Here is a 22,410-nt window from a genome sequence, read left to right as displayed (position 1 = left end):
CTGTGGTTCAATACTTTAAGAATGAGCATAGAGTCTCTTAGGAATAAATTGAAAATACTAACCACTGAGTGAACAGATTTTTTTTTTACCAGAGTCATAAATGCCCCAGTTTGGAAGCCATTATTAAATGAAACTGACATGCTTTCAAATTAGTTTAGAAAGCCTTATTAATTACATAAACATAGCGAACACATGGTATTGTATACCTATACTTGAAAACACCCAGTGGTTAATGGATAAATTGATTAGCTAATTAATTTAGAAAGCCATAAAAAGCCAGTCTTTAGTTAACTAACCACAGTAGTTCTTTATTTAAAAAACACAATTTTAAAATTTTTAGACTTCTTTTGCTGGAGATGGCTAATTTAAAGTCTAGATTTAGGAGCCAAATGTCAGAAGCATTCGTTTCCCCTTAATTAACAGCAAAATTAAAACCTGTCAGGCTTAGCACCCCCTCTTGATGGAAAGCCTATTTGCCCTTTGTGCCTAGCAAAGTTCATGGTCGTGATGTGGAGGAGGCTGTGATAATGTGACCAAAATAAAATTGCAATTTAAGTGAGGTAATTCCTTTAAAGAAAAATTATGGTCATTTTTATACCTAAGAGTCCAAGAATTACTTTGATTACCTGGGTTGGGGAGCTTGAAACTAAGCTGTAATTGTAAGCATGGAGTTTACTGGATTTGCATGTGCTCGTTAATTAATATGCAAAGAATATCTTTCTAGTTAAAAATTATTTCTCTCCGTAAAGAATTAATAATGAAATCTCTCTCCTTTACTTTTCACGCTTTTCTGCATGGTGTACAGGGCCAATACTGTGCATGGCACCCGCTTCAAGTGTTGGTAGGTTTTGTATGAACATTCTCACCTTTTTCTAATCTGAAAAAAGTATTTCTCTGTTAAGACTGTGAAAGAGATGAGTGACTGGGTGATGTGGCTCATGGGCCACCAGCTTGGGAGGAGGGGGCATTTGGAAAGAGTCGGGGCATGATGAGGAGAGAAAACAGCAGGTAAAGAAGCTTGGAAAATGTTATTGGGGGTCTACCATTGCCAAATGGAAGGCTGAGCATATTTATGACAAAAGTTTCAAGAAGCTTTTTTTTTCCTCCGGTTTCACCACTATGGCTACCAGACCTTCCCCTCTTCCTACAATTATAATGCAAATATGTCATGATTGGAATAATTTATACATACAGATGATATAGAAAACCAGTTGCATTGTAAAGTGTGAGCAGGTTAGGGTACTTCATCCCAAATAAGAAGAAAATAAGAGAATTCTGCACTTTTCGTATTTTAAAGTATCACCAAGCTTTCCCCCCTCCAAAGTTATCTAGAAGATCTAAATCATTCAATACTCACATGTTGACAAAGGAGGAGTTATGCAAAGCTAGGGCATTCTGTAGTGTTATGTGATGAATTCTGTGGCGTTCTAGGATGCAGTGTCATGTGCGTGGAACCCAGGCACAACAGAATGATTTCAAAATGACTCTTTGGAAGTATGTAATTATTCATGATCACTTACACACAGATCCTTCAATTAGTCACCAATACAATCTGGTAGCCATCTCAAGACCATTTTTCTGTTACTACTACTGAAGAAGACAAGAAAGAGTCTTGTTTTCATTGTAGGAGTTCTTGGCTCCTACAGTCCATGGGCACAGACCAGAGGAAAGTAGCTCTGTTTGATAGATGGAGGAGTTACCCCACCATACCCACCCCTACCCGTGTCCTATCAGTCCAGTGCTTTTCATCATTTTTGGAAGTTGACCACAGCTTAGCCTCCATCCTGTTGGTTGACCAGAGTAGATGTAGATCCCAAAAGGGCCAAACAGGTTTATTGAGATAAAACAGAAGGTCAGAATAACAACCACATAGTAGTAGCGGTCAAAGACAGAGGCAGGGGGTGAACCCTGGCTATGAGGGGAGGCCTCTGCTATTGAGGGATTGGCTGTCCCCTGTAGGAAGTAAAAACATTTCCACCTGATCCTAACAGGAGCATCATATGCATATGATTAGAATAGACTTCTGCAAGTTGGTGAAATGTATCTCTGTCTTCGCATTTTGTGACTCTCCTCCCCTGTCTTTTCACCTAACAGCTCTGTGTAGGAATGCAAACTGCATGCTTCCGTGGCACTGCTTCCTGCATAGTTGCTGTGGTCTAAAGGGAAAACAAGAGTGTTTTTAGAATCGGCATGTGATCTGATAATGGATGTCTATAAGTAATGTGTAACTGGACACATAAGAGATCACTATGGGATTTCTGTTAATCACCATTTGGGGCACATTTGTGATTTCTGTAACATTGTGTATATTGATTTTTCTCTCTCCAGGCCATTTGCTTTCTCTGTAGACTTTCAGAAAATCTGAATTCAAAAAAAAAAAAAGAAAATAAAATCTGAATTCAGTGGATATAGACATAAATTATTACATATGCATGCTCACCATTCACACAGTACCATTCACACATTAATTCCTTAATTTGCTTTCCAAAATGAGCTAGAAATGAGAAAAGCATCCAAAAAGCTTTTAAAATGAGGTAGAAACTAGAAAGAGCAAAAGAAAACATCCTGAAACAGGCATTATAGCTGCTAGTCATACTGCCATCACTTTATTAATTGCAATGAAGACAAGATTTTGTCAGATTTTTAGTAGGAAGTGCTGCCATGTGTGTGTTTGATGAATAGCCTAGATTTCCAAGGGATTTGCCAGAGACATACTTAAAAACCTCCATACATACTCCACTGTATTCTTCATATCTGCTTCCCCATCATATACCCACCAATCAAACTGCCAATTTTTTTTTTGCATGTAGATCAGGTAAGTATACCTGTAGCTGTCTCTTGGTATCTGACAATATAGTGACCATGCTCAAGTCTCTTAGGTTACTGAAGCCAAACACCAATTCACACTTCCCTACCTACATTTCAAATGTGCAACCCAGTCACTTGTCTGCTCAGCAAGGTGTTCCTATAGCCAGCCTTGGTAAAATCAGATTTTGTCATATGTGCTCATCATAACCCCTTCCGAAAATTTGGCCTTTTAACTCAACTATATAATGGGATTCTGATAAACAACTAACTGTTGAGAATGATTCCATTTTCCTTAATGGTAACTATAATTGGCTTTCCCCTTTCTCTTTTTAAATTTTTCCCCCTTCCACGCTGTGTTGCTTTGCACTGACTGTGATTGCATGTTGCACCTTGGTGTGTCCATCACGATGATGTCACATGGCTTGTTGCTGTGATACCTACCACGCCCCATCCCATCGTTTATGTCATGGTTGTGTAAATTCTCCACCCTCCCATGTGTTGCTCCCATGGTTTCCTACTGAAAGTGCCCATGATGCACGGCGCAACTCCTACCACTGTGTCTGCAGCAACACCACCTGCTACCAGCGTTCCCTTCGCTGCAACAGCTACAGGCAATCAGGTTTGGCCATTTATTTTACCTGTTCAGACCTAGATAACTACCGTGTGTTGGTAAGGCACAGTATATGCTTTTGGGATTGGCAAGAGACATTGATCCCTATTCCTGTTTGTTTCCTAAGAAGTCGTTACATTTAGAATTTTTGGTCTTGTGTATACTCTAGAGGGGTGTATCTGCCACCCATCCTGAGGTGAATCAGCAGTTTTCTCATTTTTAATCAGTTACCAGAAGTTGCTCTTCATATGTCATATTCACAATTGTCACTGTCAAACCAATCCTCAAACACATATACTAAATACTCCTTAAATGCTTCCTCATTGGTCAAGAGAAGAATTTATTTTATTTTACTACCCCCTTTTTTTTTGGTTATTCCATTTTAACTTGCACTTGGTACAATCATCACCTTTTACCTTCAGATCTGCTGGAAAGAAAGCCAGATAACACACTTCTTTCCAGCACACAGATACCCTTATCATTACCCTGTGATGACATCAAAGATGTCACACTGACACTCTGACACTCGGTGACACTCATCGGTGACATCAGAGATCTCACACTGACATTAGATGTGCCTGTGTTATTGTGATTTTCATTTGCTTTAAGGTATTTACAGGCAGAGTCCAAAGACAAATTTTAAATTGGGAGAGAGTCTCAAAATTGTAATGAGATACATAAAATAATCATCATGTAATGTGAAGGCTGTTTTGCCTTATTAAGGTGGTAACCATGCTTCAAGACTACACATTCCACAGCTGCTTCAATTACCATGATAACCACACAGCACGTAGAGCATTAATCCACTGGGGGAATAAGCCACATTCTAATCTGTGCTTTGCAAAATTAACTATTAGTGGATATGGTCAATAAGTCTAAATTTTTCTGTGAAATTGATTATGATTTTTAATTACCATGTCCAAACAGTGAACAAAATAAATGGGATTCTCTCAAGAAACTATTTTAATCTAAAATCTTTTTTACTACTATAGATAACCCCATTATCAGTAGATGAACTGAATAGCAGCATGTTTGTTTCACAGATGTAGAAGTTACCAGTAGAACAGTAAGTTTCTTTAAGTATTCATATGAATAATATTTATAGGTTATATTTTTTATTTACACAATTACATTTGCTAAAGGCTTTGGTAAATATTTTTATTAATAGGTGTCCTTATAACTTAGAGCTTGAGTTAAGCATTTTAAATTTTCCAAATTGAGATGTGGGAAGCAAATATGCAACTTTTTCTATGAAAAATGACAGCTGGTACTATATTTTCCCAATGAGCTTACAAATTCTGAAATGTTTTCCTGTTATTAAAGGAGGTTGATTTGTCAGCCCACTACACAAATCACTTTTGAATATTAATTCTTTAACACTTTTCTAGCTTTGGTTTTTTTTTTGTCCTTGTTGAAGTAAAGCAAAGTAATTTTGTTGGTCTGACTATGATGAATATCTTAAAGGCACTCAGGAATATGCTACTCCCATGATGTTGTAAAAGATCGTGCTTTTTACACTCTGCCATTTTGTGTTGTTTACCATATAGGTCTATCAGAAATGCTCCAGCTGTTTTGAATTTTTGAGTGACATAATTTAGTAATGTAATCATTTTCCTTCAAATCGTGGCTTTAAAAAAAAAACCCAACAACTGTTGTTGGATTCCCCTTCCCCCACCACCCACACCTTTGAACATTTAATCTCCTGTTTGCCTAGTCCAGAGCCAGACAGAGCACACACTTAATTTGAGCAGTATTTCATTTGGAAAATGTGACTTTTCAAGCCACTTCAGACTCCTAGGTATCTTAATTAATTACCAATAGGGACTTACTAAACAGGTGTATGAATTCTGAATTGCATCTATTCATCAATGAAAGTTTGAAGCTCTCACAACTGGAGCGTTTCATTTAATTGACGGAGGTGATGGTTCTGTTCACTTGACAGACTGGTTCCCCAGAACCTGGCCCAGCATGCAAACTCTGTCCTGGACAGAGCCTATAGCTGACTGCATATTAGACAAACAAGCCTTTTCAATCATAAGGAATGTTTTAAAGAGACCCCTTTGAGTACACAGAATAACAGAAGTAGCTATAAATTGTAATTGTGTCCAGGAGTATCATTTGGGATAGCAGCAACTTGGAATTAGCATCAAACATGAGAATATGGGTTTTGCAAATACTTGCCTGATTCTCATGGGCTACTTTACATTATGGTAAACAAAAGTTGTCCTGTACAATGATAAAGTTTCCAACAGAACATATTTGAGGGGATTCCTTTTTGCTATATTCCACTAGAAAATTTAGACATATTTGGCACACCATAATCATGATCTTCCACATGTAACAGATGTTGGAAATTTCTCCAAAGTTCAGCAACATAATTTTGTAAAATACTGTATACCTAGATTTCACACCTTGGCTATTTCCTACATGGTCCGAAACGTCCAGATTAAAAAGTTTAAAGTGTGTTTAACATTTGCATATTTCACAATGGTTGGTATCAAACATGTGTTCTCAACATATGTTTGAAGGAAATTGAAGGAAGTGGGTAGATGGGTGGAGGCTTATCAATACGTTGAGGCATTGTGTGGATGATGCCTTAAGCTACTGAGCATATCTCTGTTAACTTAGGGCGATTCTGTGCACTAGCACTCAGTGAGAACCATAAACTGTCATGCTATATGACTCTTTGTGACCCTTTCCAACAGCCCCATTTTCACAAATGTAGAATATGAAACTCAGAGTGGGGAGTATATTGGCAGTTCGCATACAGAAATGGCACAAGAAGCCAGTATCCTGACTCCTTCTTCCATGACCCCTTAATATTTCTCATTCTTTCTCTCTTTTTTTTTTTCCATTTCAGTTGAAATTCTGAACAACAGAGTTACGGAGTATCAAGATCTCTCCGTGAGAACCTCCATATGGCCTTTCTATATATATTCTCATAGGTCCTCTTCTACCAACGCAACAATAAGTATGGTGCGGTCAATATATTAAACAAAGTGCACATATCAACACATTCAAAGAAAAACAATGAAGCACTAACCAGTCAACAGAGGTGTTAAAACATGAATAGAAAATTAATAACTACCATTTATCTTATTTGAATTAGTAGGTAGAACATGACCATAAAGTTTTGTAGTTTGTTACATTATTCTTTGTGATTTTCCAATAACCATTATGCTGAGTGAATCTCCACAGTGCACTGTTGGCTTACTGTGCATTCTTGGTGGGTAAATGTTCATCTGTTTTGAAGTGTTACCTTACTGTTTTGTTTACACAATAGTCTGTTGGGTTTATTTAGAATGTAACAAATGTATCCAGTAGCATTTTCCCCACTCTTGTATCTATTGTGGTGTGGCGTGGTGTGTTAGATTTTTACATACTATAGTGTTTTCCTCTAGATGTGTGGTGTTAGATTTCAACTAAAATATTATTAATGGGAAACAGAAGTATCTGTGTTTGAAAAACATGACAGATTAATGTTAATATGCTTTCTCTCTCTTTAGAAAATTTCTGTAGGTTTCTTATGGCAGACATTCAAAAGACCTCACTTTTGAGTGTGCACAAAACCTGTTCATAAATATGCGTGTAATACCTGCAGATCTGACCTTGCATAATACAATCACATGCCTAGGTTTTTTGGGGGAGAGAGAAATAATTACCCACCAAAAAACCCCCAGAGAACTTCTTAAAATATGAACCTCTAGTCTCACTCCATAAAAAGCTTGCAAAATTGCAATTTACCCTTAAATGAATTTCTCAGCATTTATGTAAAATGCCCATTACATTTTTCTGTGGTTCAAGGATCCTATCTCCTAGATTGAGTGTCTAAAGCTGAGCCACTTGTCAACTTTACCTGAAAATTGGTACTTGGAGGCTTAAAGGTATGCTAATTGTAGGTTCTAAATTAAACAGGGAGGTGGAGGCATGGAGGTAGTTTTCATGTTTTGGAGGAAAATGTGTGAAAACCATTGCAATGCAACCTTTTTCACAAGTGCCATTCTGTGAATGAAAATGGCTAGTGCTCTTTAGACTACTCTGAATAATAAGACGCAATCTTGCAAAAGTCACGGTGAAAGAGAATTGGTTCCAATGAGGCCTTTCCTCCCCAAATGGACAGTCTTCTCCACTGATCACAGTTGGAGCAGAAGTATATAGGTTTGGAGAAATGGTGAGGGTGGGGAGAAGGGGTAGGGAGGCATGTAAAAGTATTCTTTGATTTACTTAAAACTTCTAGGAAGGCTGTCCACAGTTGTCTTTAGCTTCAGTTCAACCAAATTTCCAGTTCCGTTGAACACTTTGTGAAGGAGCGAGCGCCTGTGTCAAGTGTTGCCCTTCCCAGACTTTATTAACAACAGTCATATCATAACCAAACCATTTTTTGTTTCTTCATTTAAATTTGTTTTATATGTATTTGAAAATGATAATAGAGAGGTTTTCATTAGTTACTATTGTTAGTGCTGAACCATATGATATTTCATATCAACTTAGATTTAATATTTTCTACTAAATATATATTCTCCTGCTAGAAAGCATACAATCATCAAATTTAATATGTATAGCAGGTTTGTTTCCCTTCACGAAAATAACAAGCAAAGAGAAAATCAGATTTAGAATACCTTAAGCTGGCTAGCAGTGTTTAATCACAGAACAGTGGAGTTGGCACAACCTTTTGACAATTGATGAAACTGAGGCCCGGGACATGTGACCTGCCCATAGCTACCTAATCCATTCTGTAATCGGTGGCAGTCAGACCCAGAAAAATCTCCCAACTTTCATTGCTTCCTCTGTTTCACATTGTCTGTGTTTCAGAACATTTGAGACTCCATTCCAAAGCAGATCCACTTCGCTTAGCAAAAAATTAGCTGTTTGGTAGTTGGTATCCTGTTGTTCTTAATGATCAATCCTATATCATGATCATCAGTAATTTCTAAATGGTCTTGGCTTGCATCAAGACATTGTCACCTGTTAACAGTATTGCCTGGAGTGAGAGAACAAGAAGTGTCCTGACTTTTACCTGTTGATTCCTTGAACCACTTAATTTCTGTTTCCCAAAATCTTAATGTTGTTAGAGAAGAAAGTAGAATATGCCTTTGTGAAATGACTTGTGTATAGAACTGAGTTTTGTCTAACCTGTGCCAATGCCTCTCCAGAAGGGCAGAGCTAATCACACAAATCCAGGAAGGATGCACCTGAGCTAGTTTGGTGTCTTCCTTTAAGGTGATAGAGATGTCTTCAGTGCAAAATGAACTCTTTTGCATAGCTAGATGTTTTCATACAACGTACTGTCTCATTTAACCTTTTAACCTTCTAATGAAGATGTTACATAGACAATAAGCCCAGAGTCGTACGGTGGTTTTTGTGATGCTATGAGCACTGGAAGACAGCAGTAATGACTTATTTTTTAGTAAGAGGTTTAGTGAAGGATATTCAGGATAGTTGTAGTTTCAGTGCCACGATATTTGATATTGCCGGCATTTTAACAGTTACTTTGTTAAGTGAATTTAAAGAAAGAAAATTCAAAGCACTAACATTTCGATCGGATGCTAAAGAACATCAACAAAAATGCAATTTTAAGATAGCACTCTTCAAACGAGTTGTGCAATGAATGGCTTACTCAAATTCTCTTTACTCAAGAAAAGAAAAGAAGAAAGGAGAGTCATTAGACTATAAATTTCAAGTTAAAAAGCCAAGTCACAAACTAATCAGTGACTCTAAACAACAATTTACTGGATGAATTGTATATATAAAATTCTAACCACTTGTGATTCTTAGTTAACATTTTATAAGCTTTGTATTTTACAAGGACTTCTATTCTTATTTATCCAAAATTATTGTTTTTGTCCATTTCTCTCAGCCTTTTGCAAAAATAGGCAAGAGTCCTGAAACTTGGATAAAACAGGTCAGGTATACAGAGAAAATAATCTAAAAGTATCTGTTAAGAGGGTTTTAGTAGTATCAAAATTTTTTTTTGTTAAAAAGGTACTATGTGAACAGAAGTATATTTTAAAAGAGGGATTAAGATGAAATTAAAACCAAATGGATTCATAAAATTGCTATTTGAATACAGTATTTACCTTTGCAATCAGAGCATGATTCTGTAACCAGCTATTGCATTTCATCTCATTTGTCTAGAGTAGAGTCTAATTTGTAGTTCATTGTCATGTGAAAAGCCATCTTCTCCCTTCTCCATCAACCTTCACCATCCGTTTTTGAACATACGAAAGCACTTTGATCTTGCCGTTAAGTGTTGTCCTACACCGTTAGGCTGTGTTCACTAAAGTTCCGACTTATTTTAGTCTGTAGGGTAGGATGTAATGTACAGAATGATTAGAAACTAGAATCTTCTTTCTTTTTGCTTTCTCCATTTCTACACACATTGAAATAGAAGAGGAGAAATACAATTTCCCAGTTCTGTTGAATAGATGTAGGAAGATAGTGGCCTCATTTTTAATTTCACCAGTGCCTGTCAAAGGCACCAGAATGAATAGTATCTAAAAGAGTATCACAACTTTTTTGCAAACTTAGTTGATAACATCATCAAACTGTAGATAATAATTATGAATATAGATTTGGAGCACCAAGTCACTAATTGGTGCCATGTCCTTTGTTTTTCTCTTTAGTTTTTAAGGTTTTTATTTTACTACATTTTTATATTTCTAAGTAACTAATGCAGGAGAGTTAGAGAAAAGTTTATAACTAAGTAACTTCGCAGGAGAGTTAGAGAAAAGTTTTAAGATTTTACTACATGTACTCAACCCACCTAGATAGGTTCTAAACTGACACCGGCGCATAATAAGATATAGATTATAGTTCGTGTAACTATTCGTTACACTTCACAGTTTAAGAACAAACTTAACTTTATATATGAATAATAATTTTAACTAATTATATTTAGTCGTTGCTTTAGCAACAAAACTACAACATGGCTACCTTTAGACACATTGTTTTTGTTTATTGTTGGTGTTTTTTTTTTTGCTGTTAATTTTACTTGTAAACTATACATGGTTTTTGACAGTATGACCATATAGAAGGTACAGCTCAAAACTCAGAGAATAGATATGGCTAAATTTTTCTTTAAGCCCAAATCGCGAGGTGATAGCTGAATTTGTGTCCTTATATGACTTTTTAATCAAAAAGTTTACAACACATGGATTCTAGAGTCAGGCTTTATAGCTTAATGGAATTTGTTGTGTGGATAGGGTTGTTCCACAGTATTTAGACTTCAAAACATGATCGTTGCCTTTATAACCTATTACCTGACCTTTTTTCATAACATTTTTTATTCCAAATTACTCTATGCACAAGACATAGCTATCACTACAAAAAATTGTCTCTTCTGGAATCATATACCACCGATACATCCAAATGCGGATTAAAGAATGATAGAAGTGTATTTTAAGATTAATTTCCATTTGTAAAACCATGCAGATACTGTGGAATGACCCCTTGACAGTGTTTGAGAGACATATGCTGCAGTTCATTGATGGTCTCAGTTAGGGTGCGACAGTGTGAGACACACCTTTTTTGCACTTATGTACATAGTCCATGAACGCTATGCTTGGAGCTTTTTTTTTTTAATATAAGAGATCTGTGATAATAGCGGAAATGTTAGTAAGATAGAGTTATTCCTAAAGCCTTGAGAAGGAGGGGAGTTTTGCTAGAAGACTTAATTAACTAAAGCATGGTGTCGCTTTGCTGTTGGGGAGGCTTTCTGGTTTGCTACAGTTCACCAAAAGAGAAGACTGGTAACAGGTAACACAAGTCACCTTCAGCTTACCAAGAGCAAAGGTCCTTCATCTTTTGGCAAAACCAGTAGCAAAGATTGTTTGCCTTTTAGATTCATCTCCATTGTAAACACACACACACACACACACACACACACACACACACACTCACCAGGTAGGTTTCTGGCAAAGGTTTTGTTTTTTTCAATGGTTGCAAGCAGTGAGATGCCCTGTAAGTTGCAAGATGGATAGTTCTTTGACAGAACATGACCAACTGAGATGTATCAGTTACATCAATTAATATCCACTTAAGTGGCAATCAAAGAATTAACATTCACCACTACTTCCCCTTTAAAATTCAGATCCCAAAACCCATTGGCAACCATTGAGAGACTGAATTTTACAGTTAAGTATGGCCAGCATGAGGCATTTTGTTCCCTCCAACAAAAGAAAAAAAGTGCTTCTGGCACTTTATAAATGGCTTTATTTACCTTATACCTATTGAATGGAAACTGTTTTTTGACTTGCCCCTACCAGATTAGAAAGTGCTTTACTCTGCCACTATAGCCTCCCACTGTTTTAACTCAACAGGAGAGAACCCGCCCAAATCTCACATACATAGGAGCTGGAAAAGAATGTTTCAATCAGACCGTCTCTGTGGATTCTAGCTCCCTGATCATCTACTATTCACCATTTAACTTTTTGTTGCCTCTAGGCAATGAGGTTAGAAAGGTGTAAGGATAGATCACCACTGGTAAATTGAGTCCTTCACATCCTGGGGGCGTGTCGCCCTTGCCTTGGAGAAGGAACCCATTTTGGGATTAGGGGAGTTGGTACTAGTATCAATATCCATTTTGATGGTCTCACAGAGACGGAAAAATAAGCCAGAGCCAGAAAGTAATCCAAGCCTTACAGTTGTCCAATAGCTCAGGGCCAGTTGATTAGAAATTTCTCTTCCCTGCCTGCCCCACCTTCAGCCCTTAATCAGAGTCAGCTACACAACTAACAGCCTGACCATCTGACCAGCATTTCCACCAGTACAAAATGTCAGCATTCATGCATTCTGTAGTTAGGGACTCCAATTTCAACCTCATCACCAATGTATTTGCCCAGCTTACCCCATGTCCTTGTGTTGGTATTTCCCTGTGAATCTATGAGCCACAAGGATATATTTTCATAAGGACAAGAGAAGTATAAAATTTTAAGTGAAGAAGAATCACCTATAAAATAGTAAGAATGAACTTAGAAGCATCACAAAAGATAACCAATTAGCTGATGGCATGTTGTACATGCTGACAGCCACTGGATCACCCTCTTTGGAGCTTAAACACAGTGGCTGTGTTTCAGTGAGTCAAATTAGAGAATGAAGCATAACAAAACATGAATGACTTGAGGCCAAAAAGGGACCTCTTTTATTAAACCCGGGAAAGGGCTTGGTTTGACTAATTCATACACTTTTCAGCCAGCTCCTCTACTTGATCTTGCCTAGAAAATAATCACCCATTCATACTCCAAAGCAGGATGATGCCAGAGAAATTTTATCTTTAGATAGGACATATCCTCAATTATAGCATCCTGAAAAGAAAAGAAATGTATCACTGTGAACTACATCACAACTATTTGAAGGTATTGCAGAAATTCTCACTAGTCACCTTCTACATCATATTACTTTAATCTTTAAAAAAAGTACCTCTGTAACAAGACCAAAAAGTAACCCAACTTTAGGCCATGCTCTTTTTCTCCCAAAACACACAACTGAAAGATTTATCTAACATAGAACTGCATGGATGCAAAGCTTTATTTCTGTATGCAGATGCTATCTGTTCATAATGGAAACCAAATTATTCTGTTGCTCTTTTGTGTCTAGCGGTTGAGAGAATGATATGACCATCATATCATTGGGTTCTGGGATTGCCCTTTTCAAAATAAATTTCCTTTTATTATTGTTGTTGCTTCTTTAATTATTAGCAAATGAATGAGTTTGTTATCATACCCCTAAATTACAGTCATTCAAATTTTAAGAAAAGATGTTCCTAAATGTACTCCCTTTTTAAGGGCTAACTTTGTGTGTTTATATAACAATCCAGTACAATGTAGAAAATGAAGCATGTATTTGGGACAGAAGAATGTCAGTTTAAAACTACCTGTGGATGAGAAAATTATTAGCCATGTGCAACAATTATAAATTTAATAATGACCACGATGTTTCACAGATGTAAAAACTCTTCCCATCATGTTTTGCCTGCAAGATGCAATGGCTCATTCCCTCAACTGCTATTATTAGGGTAGATGCTTTGATTTTTTTCTCCCCAAGTTATAGTGCTGTACTGCTTGTTTGTGTTTAGAAATGTGCATTATGCAACTCATTTTAGTATGCTACTTCTGTGTTTTTGTTTTTGGTTCTTTTAATAAAATGTGTAAATTTCATGGTTCTGTCTTTTTTTATGAATCCATATTCACACATTAAGAGTTTACTTAAAAGCTATTCCTGTTCTAGTATATTAATCCTCAAATTTAGTAATTCTAATATAAAATTTAAATTTGTGATTTGGTCCCAAGTTCTACTTCATACATAGAAGAAATGCATTTCCAATTATACCTGCAGTATTATGAATTATATAGATAATACATTCATTGTATTAGATGTATTATTCCTCTGATATTGAAATTACACAAGAAAGGCACATTTGTATTTTAGTAAAAGAGAACTCAACATTTTGAGATAATGCTTACTGGCTTCTATTGTGCTCCAGCAATTCTGAGGTATTTCCTAAGATACATTATTAGAAGTTTGTATTTTCCAGTTATTCATTTCTATCTTGCATCTTCAGTGGAACACATGAAACCAGTGTTGTGTGTTTTGTTTTTTTCAAGATGAGCATCAATGGTTTCATAACAATGAGATGCATGAATTTTTCTATCACAATGTTTTCTCTCGCTTAAAATTGCTTTTCGCCAAAAAATGGCACTGGAATGAAAAGATAATTTTTGTTCCTTAAGAAAGCAAAATGTAACTAGGTGATATTTTACTCTGTCAGATTTCTAAATACTTAAAAAAACACTAGTTGTGAACATCTCCACATTGGCCACTGTTTGATAGCCAGGCTGATAGAAAATGGAGGTGAAGAGGCTTTGGATAAGAGGCTAGGGCAGATTTGAGTATCCTTCACATGTCCATAACTGTGCCAAGGGCCAAGGAGGAGGTCCAGCGTCAGCTGAATCATACAGAGCTAAGAGCAACTTTGTCCCTTTCTGAGTGTGGTTCCCACCCTGGCGTTTCTCAATGAGCCAACTAAGAGCCTTTGGGTGTGTTGTATATGATTCTGTGAGTCTGGTAATCCCAGCATGAATACCAGTTCAGTATATAGACATTTGCAAAAGGTCTTTGGGCCTCTTCAATATTGAGTTTATGTCTTCCTTTTTGAAACTGCTGAATGATAAGAATTCAGGGCAGGCATTCCCAACCACCATCAAAATGGAGTCTTTGTTGGCCAGAGGGAAGTTGACCCACAGGCAAAACTGGATGTAAACTGTTTACTTTGGCATTTTTCAACCTCTTTATTCACTATCCTTCTAAGAGCCTCCTTTCCTCATCCCCCATGGTGACCTCTGGCTCTCTAGAAGCTCCATGGTAGCAACTTACCAGGCCTGCTTCCCCCAAACATATCTGGACTTTTCTCCTTCATAACTTCCCTGTTGGGGCACCTCAAGCTATGGAGAGCATCTCAGAGCTGAGAACTAAGAGAACAATCACACTATGGTGTGAGACTGGCAGTGTTTATGTGCTGCCTCCTGGGAGTGTTTGTATTTAAAAAGGCCTAACTCATGGTGCCTAGCTGACTTGGTCATAGAGCTATGCAACTCTTGATCTCGGGGTCATGAGTTCGAGCTCCACGTTGGGTGTAGCTCTTACTTAAAAAATAAATCGATAAAAAATTAAAAGGCATGACTCTCCAGTGGTCATGTGCCTAGATGAGGGATATATGTTTTACTGCAACAAACAGCATTTAGGCAGCAGATTCCTACAGATGAGTGGTATATTCATTCACCATCTCAAGAAGGCCAAAAAAGAAAGCTCCTGTATTTTTGTTATTGTCAGGAAAGTTATGATATAATAATGAACCTAAAATATTGAGTAGATAGTAAACATTCTGAAACTCCACATGTTAAAATCCACCCACATGGTCAATGTCTGTGGTAAAGAGCATGACACAGGATAGGCCTGATACATGATCACGTTCCTAGAGCAGTCTAATAATGCCTGCACTTGCTAATATTCAACAGTTGGGTACACATAGATTTTTTTTTCTTTACTCTTTCTTGCACTAGAAATTCTAATTTAACTGAGCCCACCCAGATCTTCCTCTCAGTGCCTGGACTTACACCTTTCTCTTAGGCAGGAAGACAGTGTGTATGTGGAGAATAATAGCCAAGAGCTCCAATAACAAAAAGGAAGCCACCTGGATGGAAAGGTGAGGTTTATGAGAGGAACAGAAGGTCCAATTCCTGTCCTTACAAACAGATGCCTGAAACAAAAGCAGAGCATTCCAAAATGGAAATCAGAATAAGAAGAAATCAGTCTAAGAAGGAAGTTCTGGTCAGCGTAGCCCAGCATTTTTGTGTTGTAAATGGAAAATGGAGTGCAGTGCAGAGGCAGGCAGGGTGTGCCTGGGACAAAAACAGAACAGATGCAAGAGAAATCATGTTTTCCTGATGACGATGAGGGAGGTTTCTCCCCATAAATGATTCAGTGCTTTGTATGTATGTATACGAACAAAGAGATTGGTGAAAAATCACAGGCTGACAGTGGTTGGACAGCAACAAGCAGTGGCAACAACACTGGTTAAAGTGGACAGCCTGCTCATTACCAGCAGGGCTTAAGAGAACACAGAAGGAATCTGAGGAGTCTCTGCTGTCAGCATGCTTCTGGGGATGCTATGACTACAGAAGGTGATGGTCAACTCATTGAGAATCAATGTAGGTCGTAAGAAGAGGGTGGGGAAGAATAGGATTGGGACTGAGACTTTGCCTTTAGCTTTCATGAACTGAACAGTTGAACAATTCTTTCTTGGGGAAATTGACAGTTAAGAGAGAAACATATCTGTGTTAATTATATATATATATATATACATATATATGTAATAAGTGGTTGTTGATGTCCCTTTGTCAACTATTTAATAAACATATGCGCAGTTCATTCAAAGTGCTTTGGTTCTTCTCAATTTCTATGTACAAAGTCCTATGTTAAATCCATTTGTGGGTTGTTAGCATAGGAAGAGCTGAACTCACGTGAATCCCGACATTCGAAGTCACAATCCGTGGCAACAGGTAGGCGCTGTAATCAATGAGGCATTCAGACCTCACTGAATCTCCAGCGAGTGTTCACCATAAACCGAGCACCAGCCAACGGTAGAGACCACTGTGATAAGCAATTTTCCTTCTCCTGCTGAACACTGTCAGAGATATTGTAGATCCTAAAGAAGCTAGGGGACCTCAAGAGTCATTGGGATGAGACTGGAGCCTGAGGGACACTCAGACCATTCAAGAAAAGTGGCCCAGAAGTGGCAGACATGCAGGCACAACTGCTACTTTTGTCCTCTATTCTCTGGATCCTGGGGAGATGCCCCTATGGTAAAAATAAAAATACACAGGTTCAGATATTGTTTTGGGGCTTAGGGAAAGGTCAATCCAAGAATAACCTCTGAGTGATAACAGATTAAGAAAACCCTTAAATTGTATTCTAAGATTATTACCTTGCCCACAGTTAGTGCCATGCCACTTGGCCCTTCCCTCCCCACCCCCCACCATCCACCCTCCACATTACTACTAGTGTCATTTTTCTAAGCTGGAAAATTCATGATTTCTCTTCCCTGGCTAAAAATATTCCAGATCTCGGAGCACCTGAGCAATTGAGCATCTGCCTTTGGCTCAGGGTGTGATCCCGGGGTCCTGGGATTGAGCACTGCATCAAGCTCCCCATGGGAAGCCTGCTTCTCCCTCTGCCTGTGTCTCTGCCTCTCTCTGTGTGTCTCTCATGAATAAATAAATAAAATATTTAAAAATAAATAAATAAAATAAAAATATCCCAGCTCTTTTCCCTGTCTTATGGGATAAAGCCTACACTCAAACACACCAAACTCCTGTACTCAGTCAGGCTTTAGTCTTGCCCTCAAGCTTCTCCTCTCCCCTGCCTTCTGTAACCTGCCCAACTCCAGCCCAACCAAAGCACCACTGGGGAAATACAATTAAGACCAAGACCTTCTAGCCCAATAAATCCTCCCCACAGAGGTAGCAGTGGAAGCAAACACTGTTTTTATTGAATGAACATCAAACCAAAATGGGATGCACACCATTGGCAATCCACTAAGAAATTGTGAAGGCAGAGAGGAATCATCCCCTTGTATAGCCAGCAGATAGAACCCATTACATACATGTTTACAAGATAAACAACAGCTGGTCCTTAAGTAAGAGGACTTGACAGCACCTTTTGTCATTTGTGGTTCATCTTTTTTTTTTCTTTTCATAGTTCATCTTAACTTTATCCTGTAACTGGGGAGATGACCTGTGTTGACTTTATCCATAGGAGAAACAAACTTTTCATATCTTTACCTCCAAGAGACAGTTTTGCAAATTGGAGCAAGGTTCCCTGGGGAAGCTAGGCTGTGACCCTGCTACAGGAACTGAGATGGGGGCTCCAGAACCTTGATGTTTGCATTTCAAAGAGGTGGCTTCTGGGCACCTGGGTGGCTTAGTGGTTGAGCATCTGTCTGCCTTTGGCTCAGGTCCTGATCCCAGGGTCCTGAGTTCAAGTCCTGCATCACGCTCCCTGCAGGGAGCTTGCTTCCCCCACTGCCTATGTCTCTGCCTCTCTCTGTATGTCTCTCATGATATAAATAAATAAAATCATAAAAAGAAAAAAAAAGAGGTGGCTCCCTGGTCCCTGTGGAAAGGTGGGGGAATTGTGAAGCTAGCAGACTTGTTTAGCTATTGCTTAAGATTTACATACCCAAGGACAGAGGAAGAAATTTTGTAAGAAAAGGGAGAGAGGTGGGAGGAATCTCCTCCCTTATTTCTGACAACGAAAATTAAGCCTCTTATTTTTAATTTGTATTTGCCCTTACACCACTCACGTTTCCCAGGTACATACCATTATCTCCCATACCTCTGTGCAATTTACTCTCCACTTGAAACACCTTCCATCTTCCTCCTCTTCTTAAAAACTTGTCATTCAAGGTATATATCAACTATTAAGTCTTCCTTGAGGTCTTTTCTGGCTTTACCAGGTACCACTGAGATACAGCTAATATTTATTTAGTGCTTAGCAAGTAACCTCAAAGCTCAGTAACCACGTTCCCTACCCTCCTGACATTGTCTATATTCCTCCTCCATTAAACTGGGGTTCTCAAGGGCAAGAACCAGGTCTACTTGATCTTGATACCCTTGACAGTAGCCATGCAATAAATGCATAATAGATTTTTGGAGAAATAGTCAACTAGGGAATCAGAGCACTTTTATTGTAAAAAAAAAAAAGGAAAAGAAAAGAAAACCTCAGTCAAATAAAAGAGATTTATGTAATGATAGAGGGAAATTTCACAAATTCTGATCGTAGGAAGAACAATTGGGCCTCATAGGACTGAAAAGTTATCAGGTAGCTTGTTTCTTCTCTCCCTCTCTGTATACGTCTGTGCCTGTCTCTCTCTTCTCTTCTATTCTCTCAGTCCCTCTCTTCAGTCTCTGCTTCAGTCTCCTGCTTCTCTGAAGACCAGCTTTTTCTGCCTACTTATCACACTCAGGTGATTGATCAGGGCTACTTCCAGAATGGTAATCTTATCCCAGGAGTCCATATCAGTGACAACCTGCACAAGCACCTGGAAGGCTTGTAAAACACAGGTTGCTGGGACGGACCCAAGAGTCTCTGATTCAGTAGCTGTGGGGTGAGGCATGAAAATTTACATTTCTAACAAGTTCCCAAATGATTCGGATAACCTGGGGACACTGTTTGAGAATGATTGATCTACTTGACCTTCAGCCTTGGTTCTCCCACAGTTGATTCAGTCTCTGGGGCCCAATGCCTGATTCTCAGGAGAGAGAATTTGATTTGTAAATCAAATATTAATCCCTGTAACATTCGGTTGTGTCCAAAAGGCTGGAGTCAAATGGTAAATATGAAAGGTTGCCTCTTTGAGGCTGTGGGCTGGGAAACATTTCAAAGGAGGTGGATCTCCATCACAATCACTCCCAGAGTTCCTTTCAAAGCTAGATGAATTTCCACACTGCACTAGCTCCTCGGTCTTTATGCTTCATGGCTCCATAGCCAATAGAGCCAACAAGGACATAATGACCATTTATCAGCATCTCCAGCCACTCATCTCAAAGTAAATCTTTACACCTATCTCTAGATGCATCACCTTTCTCAAACATGTGGCTCCTCCACCCAGTTGTCCAAGCAAAAAACCTGGGAATCTTACCTTGACTCCCTGCCCCCATATCTCAGCTTTCGGGACAGCTGTGTTGGGTTGGAGGCAGCAAAAGCCTGGGCCTGTCATCTCATGCAGCATACAGCTGCAGGTCTACCTACCTCAGAATGCCATACAAAATTCTCATGCTATGTATATATACTATGATGGAATAAGAAAAAAGATTGAGAAGCTCTAATCTAAAACACAAGTTTGACTATGTAACTCCTATGCTTAAAACCTTTCAATCACTGCATAGGTCTCAGCATAAAGCCTTAAACACACCTTACAATAGCCCATAACATCTAGCATAATCCAGTCCCCGTCTATCTCTCCAGCCTCATCTCTTGCCACTGCCTGCCTTGGACTTGCTTCTTCAATAGCAGATAGATGCTTGTAGTTTCCAGAATGTTTCATGCCTGCGAGCCATTGCTCATGATTTTCTTTCTGCCTGGAATGTCTGCCCTTCCCCCTTTTGCCTGCCTAGGATCCTTTGAAACCAACATAATCCCAAAGCACCATATCCCTCAGGAAAACTTCTATGTCTGCTTCCCCTCAGGAAAACTTCTATGTCTGCTTCCCACCTCCACTAGTGTGCCCCTCTTTGAAACTGACATAATACCTTCTGCATATAACTGTCATTGGATTTACCACACCGCATTAGAATATTGTCTACTTTGGGCTCCTGGAGGGCTCAGTCAGTGAAGCGTCTGCCTTTGGCTCAGATCATGATCCCAGAGTCCTGGGATGGAGTCCCACGTCGGGCTCCCTGCTCAGCAGGGTGACTGCTTCTCCCTCTCCATATGCTGCTCCCCCTGCTTGTGCTCAATCCTCTCTCTCTGTCAAATAAATAAATAAATAAAATCTTTTAAAAAATAGAATATTGTCTGCTTCTCCCACTAGCCTGCAAGTGTCTATACTTCCAGCACCTAACACAGTGATGAGTTATTTTTAATTCATTCAACTCAACAACAACAACAACAAATAAATGACTGGATTTAAAAATGGGCAAAGGATGAACTTGAACATCCTTTACATCCATATTTCTCCAAAGAAGATACACAAATGGCCAGTAAATACACAAAACGATGCTCAACATTATTAATCATTAGGGAAATGCAACTCAAAACTACAATGGGATACCAAGTCACACTCATTAAGATAGGTATCATTTTAAAAATGGCAAGTATCTAGTGTTAGTGACGACATGGAGAAATTAGAACCCATGTGCATTGCTGGTAGGCGTGTAAAATGGCAAGGCCATTATGGAAAACAGTTAGGCAATTCCTCAGAAAGTTAACATAGAATCTTATGAATCAGCAATTTCCCACCTGGGGGTAGACCCCGAAGAATTGAAAGCAGAGACTTGAACTGATACTTGTACACTAATGTTAATAGCAGCATTATTTACAATAGCCAAAATGTGGAAAGAATCCAAAATGTCCATCAACAGATGAATGGATAAATAAAATGTGGTGTATATATAATTCATAAGATTATATACTATATAAAATATATAAAATGTGATACATATACATAATATGTGTGTATATATGTGTATACATACATATATAATGGGATATATTCAGCTTTTAATAGGATTGAAATTCTGACACATGCTCCAATGTGTATGAACCTTGAGGACATGATGCTAAGTGAAATAAGCCAGACACAAAAGGGCACATACTGTATGATTCCACTTACATTAGGTGTTAGAATTGGCAAATGCATAGAGACAGAAAATGCAATAGAGGTTGCCAGGGGCTTGGGGGAACTGGGAGTTATTGTTTAATGGGTAGAGTTTCCATCTGGGATTGCAAAAAAGATCTGGAGCTTAATAGTGGTGAAAATTACACAACATTATGAATATACTTCACTGAATTGTTAAAATGGTTAGAATTGTCTCGTTTTGTGGCAAATAATAGAAATTTAGTCGAATCAGTGCAGCAGCTATGAAGATAGTCTACAAAATGGGTATATTATTTCTCCAATTTAAATTTAATTATCTCTAAGTCCCACCTGATGGACTGGTAGAGAATTTAAAGTCTTTCCCTCTGCCTCTTACCCGATGCACATTCAAGGACCTTGAGGGTTTTACACATTCATAAACAGAGAGAGGTATTCTGGTCTTATGTCCATATTAGTCAATATGCTCATTATTTGAACTTGCATGTTTCTTTAAAAGCAGATGACTCAGTTGAAAGTAGGGACTCATACGGGTATTTGTAGACCCATGTTCATAGCAGTATTATTCACAATAGCCAAAAGGTGGGAGCAACCCAACTGCCCCTCAATGGATAAATGGATAAATAAAACGTGATATATCCATACGATCAAATACTATTCAACCTTAAAAATTCTGACATGTGCTACAACATGGATGAATTTTGAGGACACTATGCTAAGTGAAATAAGTCATTCACAAAAGGAAAAATACTATGTGATTTTACAAATATGAGGTACCTAGAGTTGTCATATTTATAGACACAGAAAGTAGATGGTGGGGGCACCTGGCTGGTGCAGTCAGTTAAGCGTCAAACTCTTGGTTTCAGCTCAGGTCATGATCTCAGGATCATGAGATTGAGCCCCATGTTGGGCTCCATGCTCAGTACAGTCTGCTTGAAATTCTCTCTCCCTCTCCCTCTGCCCTACCACCTGCCACTTGTCTTCTTTCTCTCTGTGTCTCTCAAATAGATAAATCTTAAAAAGAAAAGAAAGTAAATGGTGGCTTCCAAGGGCTGGGGGCTTGGGGGTAGGGGGAATGGGGTGTTAGTGTTTAATGGGAACAGAGTTTCGGTTTTGAAAGATG

At 38.4% G+C, this 22,410-nt stretch overlaps 1 protein-coding gene and 1 long non-coding RNA gene across 12 annotated transcripts in view; one reads left to right on the top strand and one right to left on the bottom strand.

Annotated features, from left to right (window-relative positions):
* The window catches only part of MBNL3 (muscleblind like splicing regulator 3), a 113,424-nt gene extending 99,852 nt beyond the window's left edge, over positions 1-13,572 (top strand). For 7 of the 11 annotated variants that reach the window (XM_035711629.2, XM_025431238.3, XM_025431239.3 and 4 more), the window contains 4 exons: positions 806-841; positions 3,333-3,427; positions 4,411-4,484; positions 6,279-6,419. In XM_035711629.2, the coding sequence (XP_035567522.1) occupies positions 806-841; positions 3,333-3,427; positions 4,411-4,467 (188 nt within the window). In that variant the 3' untranslated portion in view covers positions 4,468-4,484; positions 6,279-6,419. Of the gene's footprint in view, positions 1-805; positions 842-3,332; positions 3,428-4,410; positions 4,485-6,278 lie in introns of all 11 variants that reach the window. The other 4 variants (XM_025431242.3, XM_025431241.3, XM_035711630.2 and 1 more) reach the window with 4 other exon arrangements.
* Positions 10,940-20,427, bottom strand: LOC118353677 (uncharacterized). Its single transcript, XR_007409277.1, has 2 exons — positions 20,224-20,427; positions 10,940-16,771 (listed from the first exon to the last, which is right to left on the bottom strand). It is a non-coding gene; the product is annotated as an uncharacterized LOC118353677 (long non-coding RNA).
* Positions 20,428-22,410: the final 1,983 nt, after the last annotated feature.

The sequence above is a fragment of the Canis lupus genome, chromosome X, assembly GCF_003254725.2.
Source record: "Canis lupus dingo isolate Sandy chromosome X, ASM325472v2, whole genome shotgun sequence".
NCBI lineage: Eukaryota > Metazoa > Chordata > Mammalia > Carnivora > Canidae > Canis > Canis lupus.
Note: the sequence above shows the minus strand (reverse complement) of the source record. Positions and strands in the feature narration are given on the sequence as shown.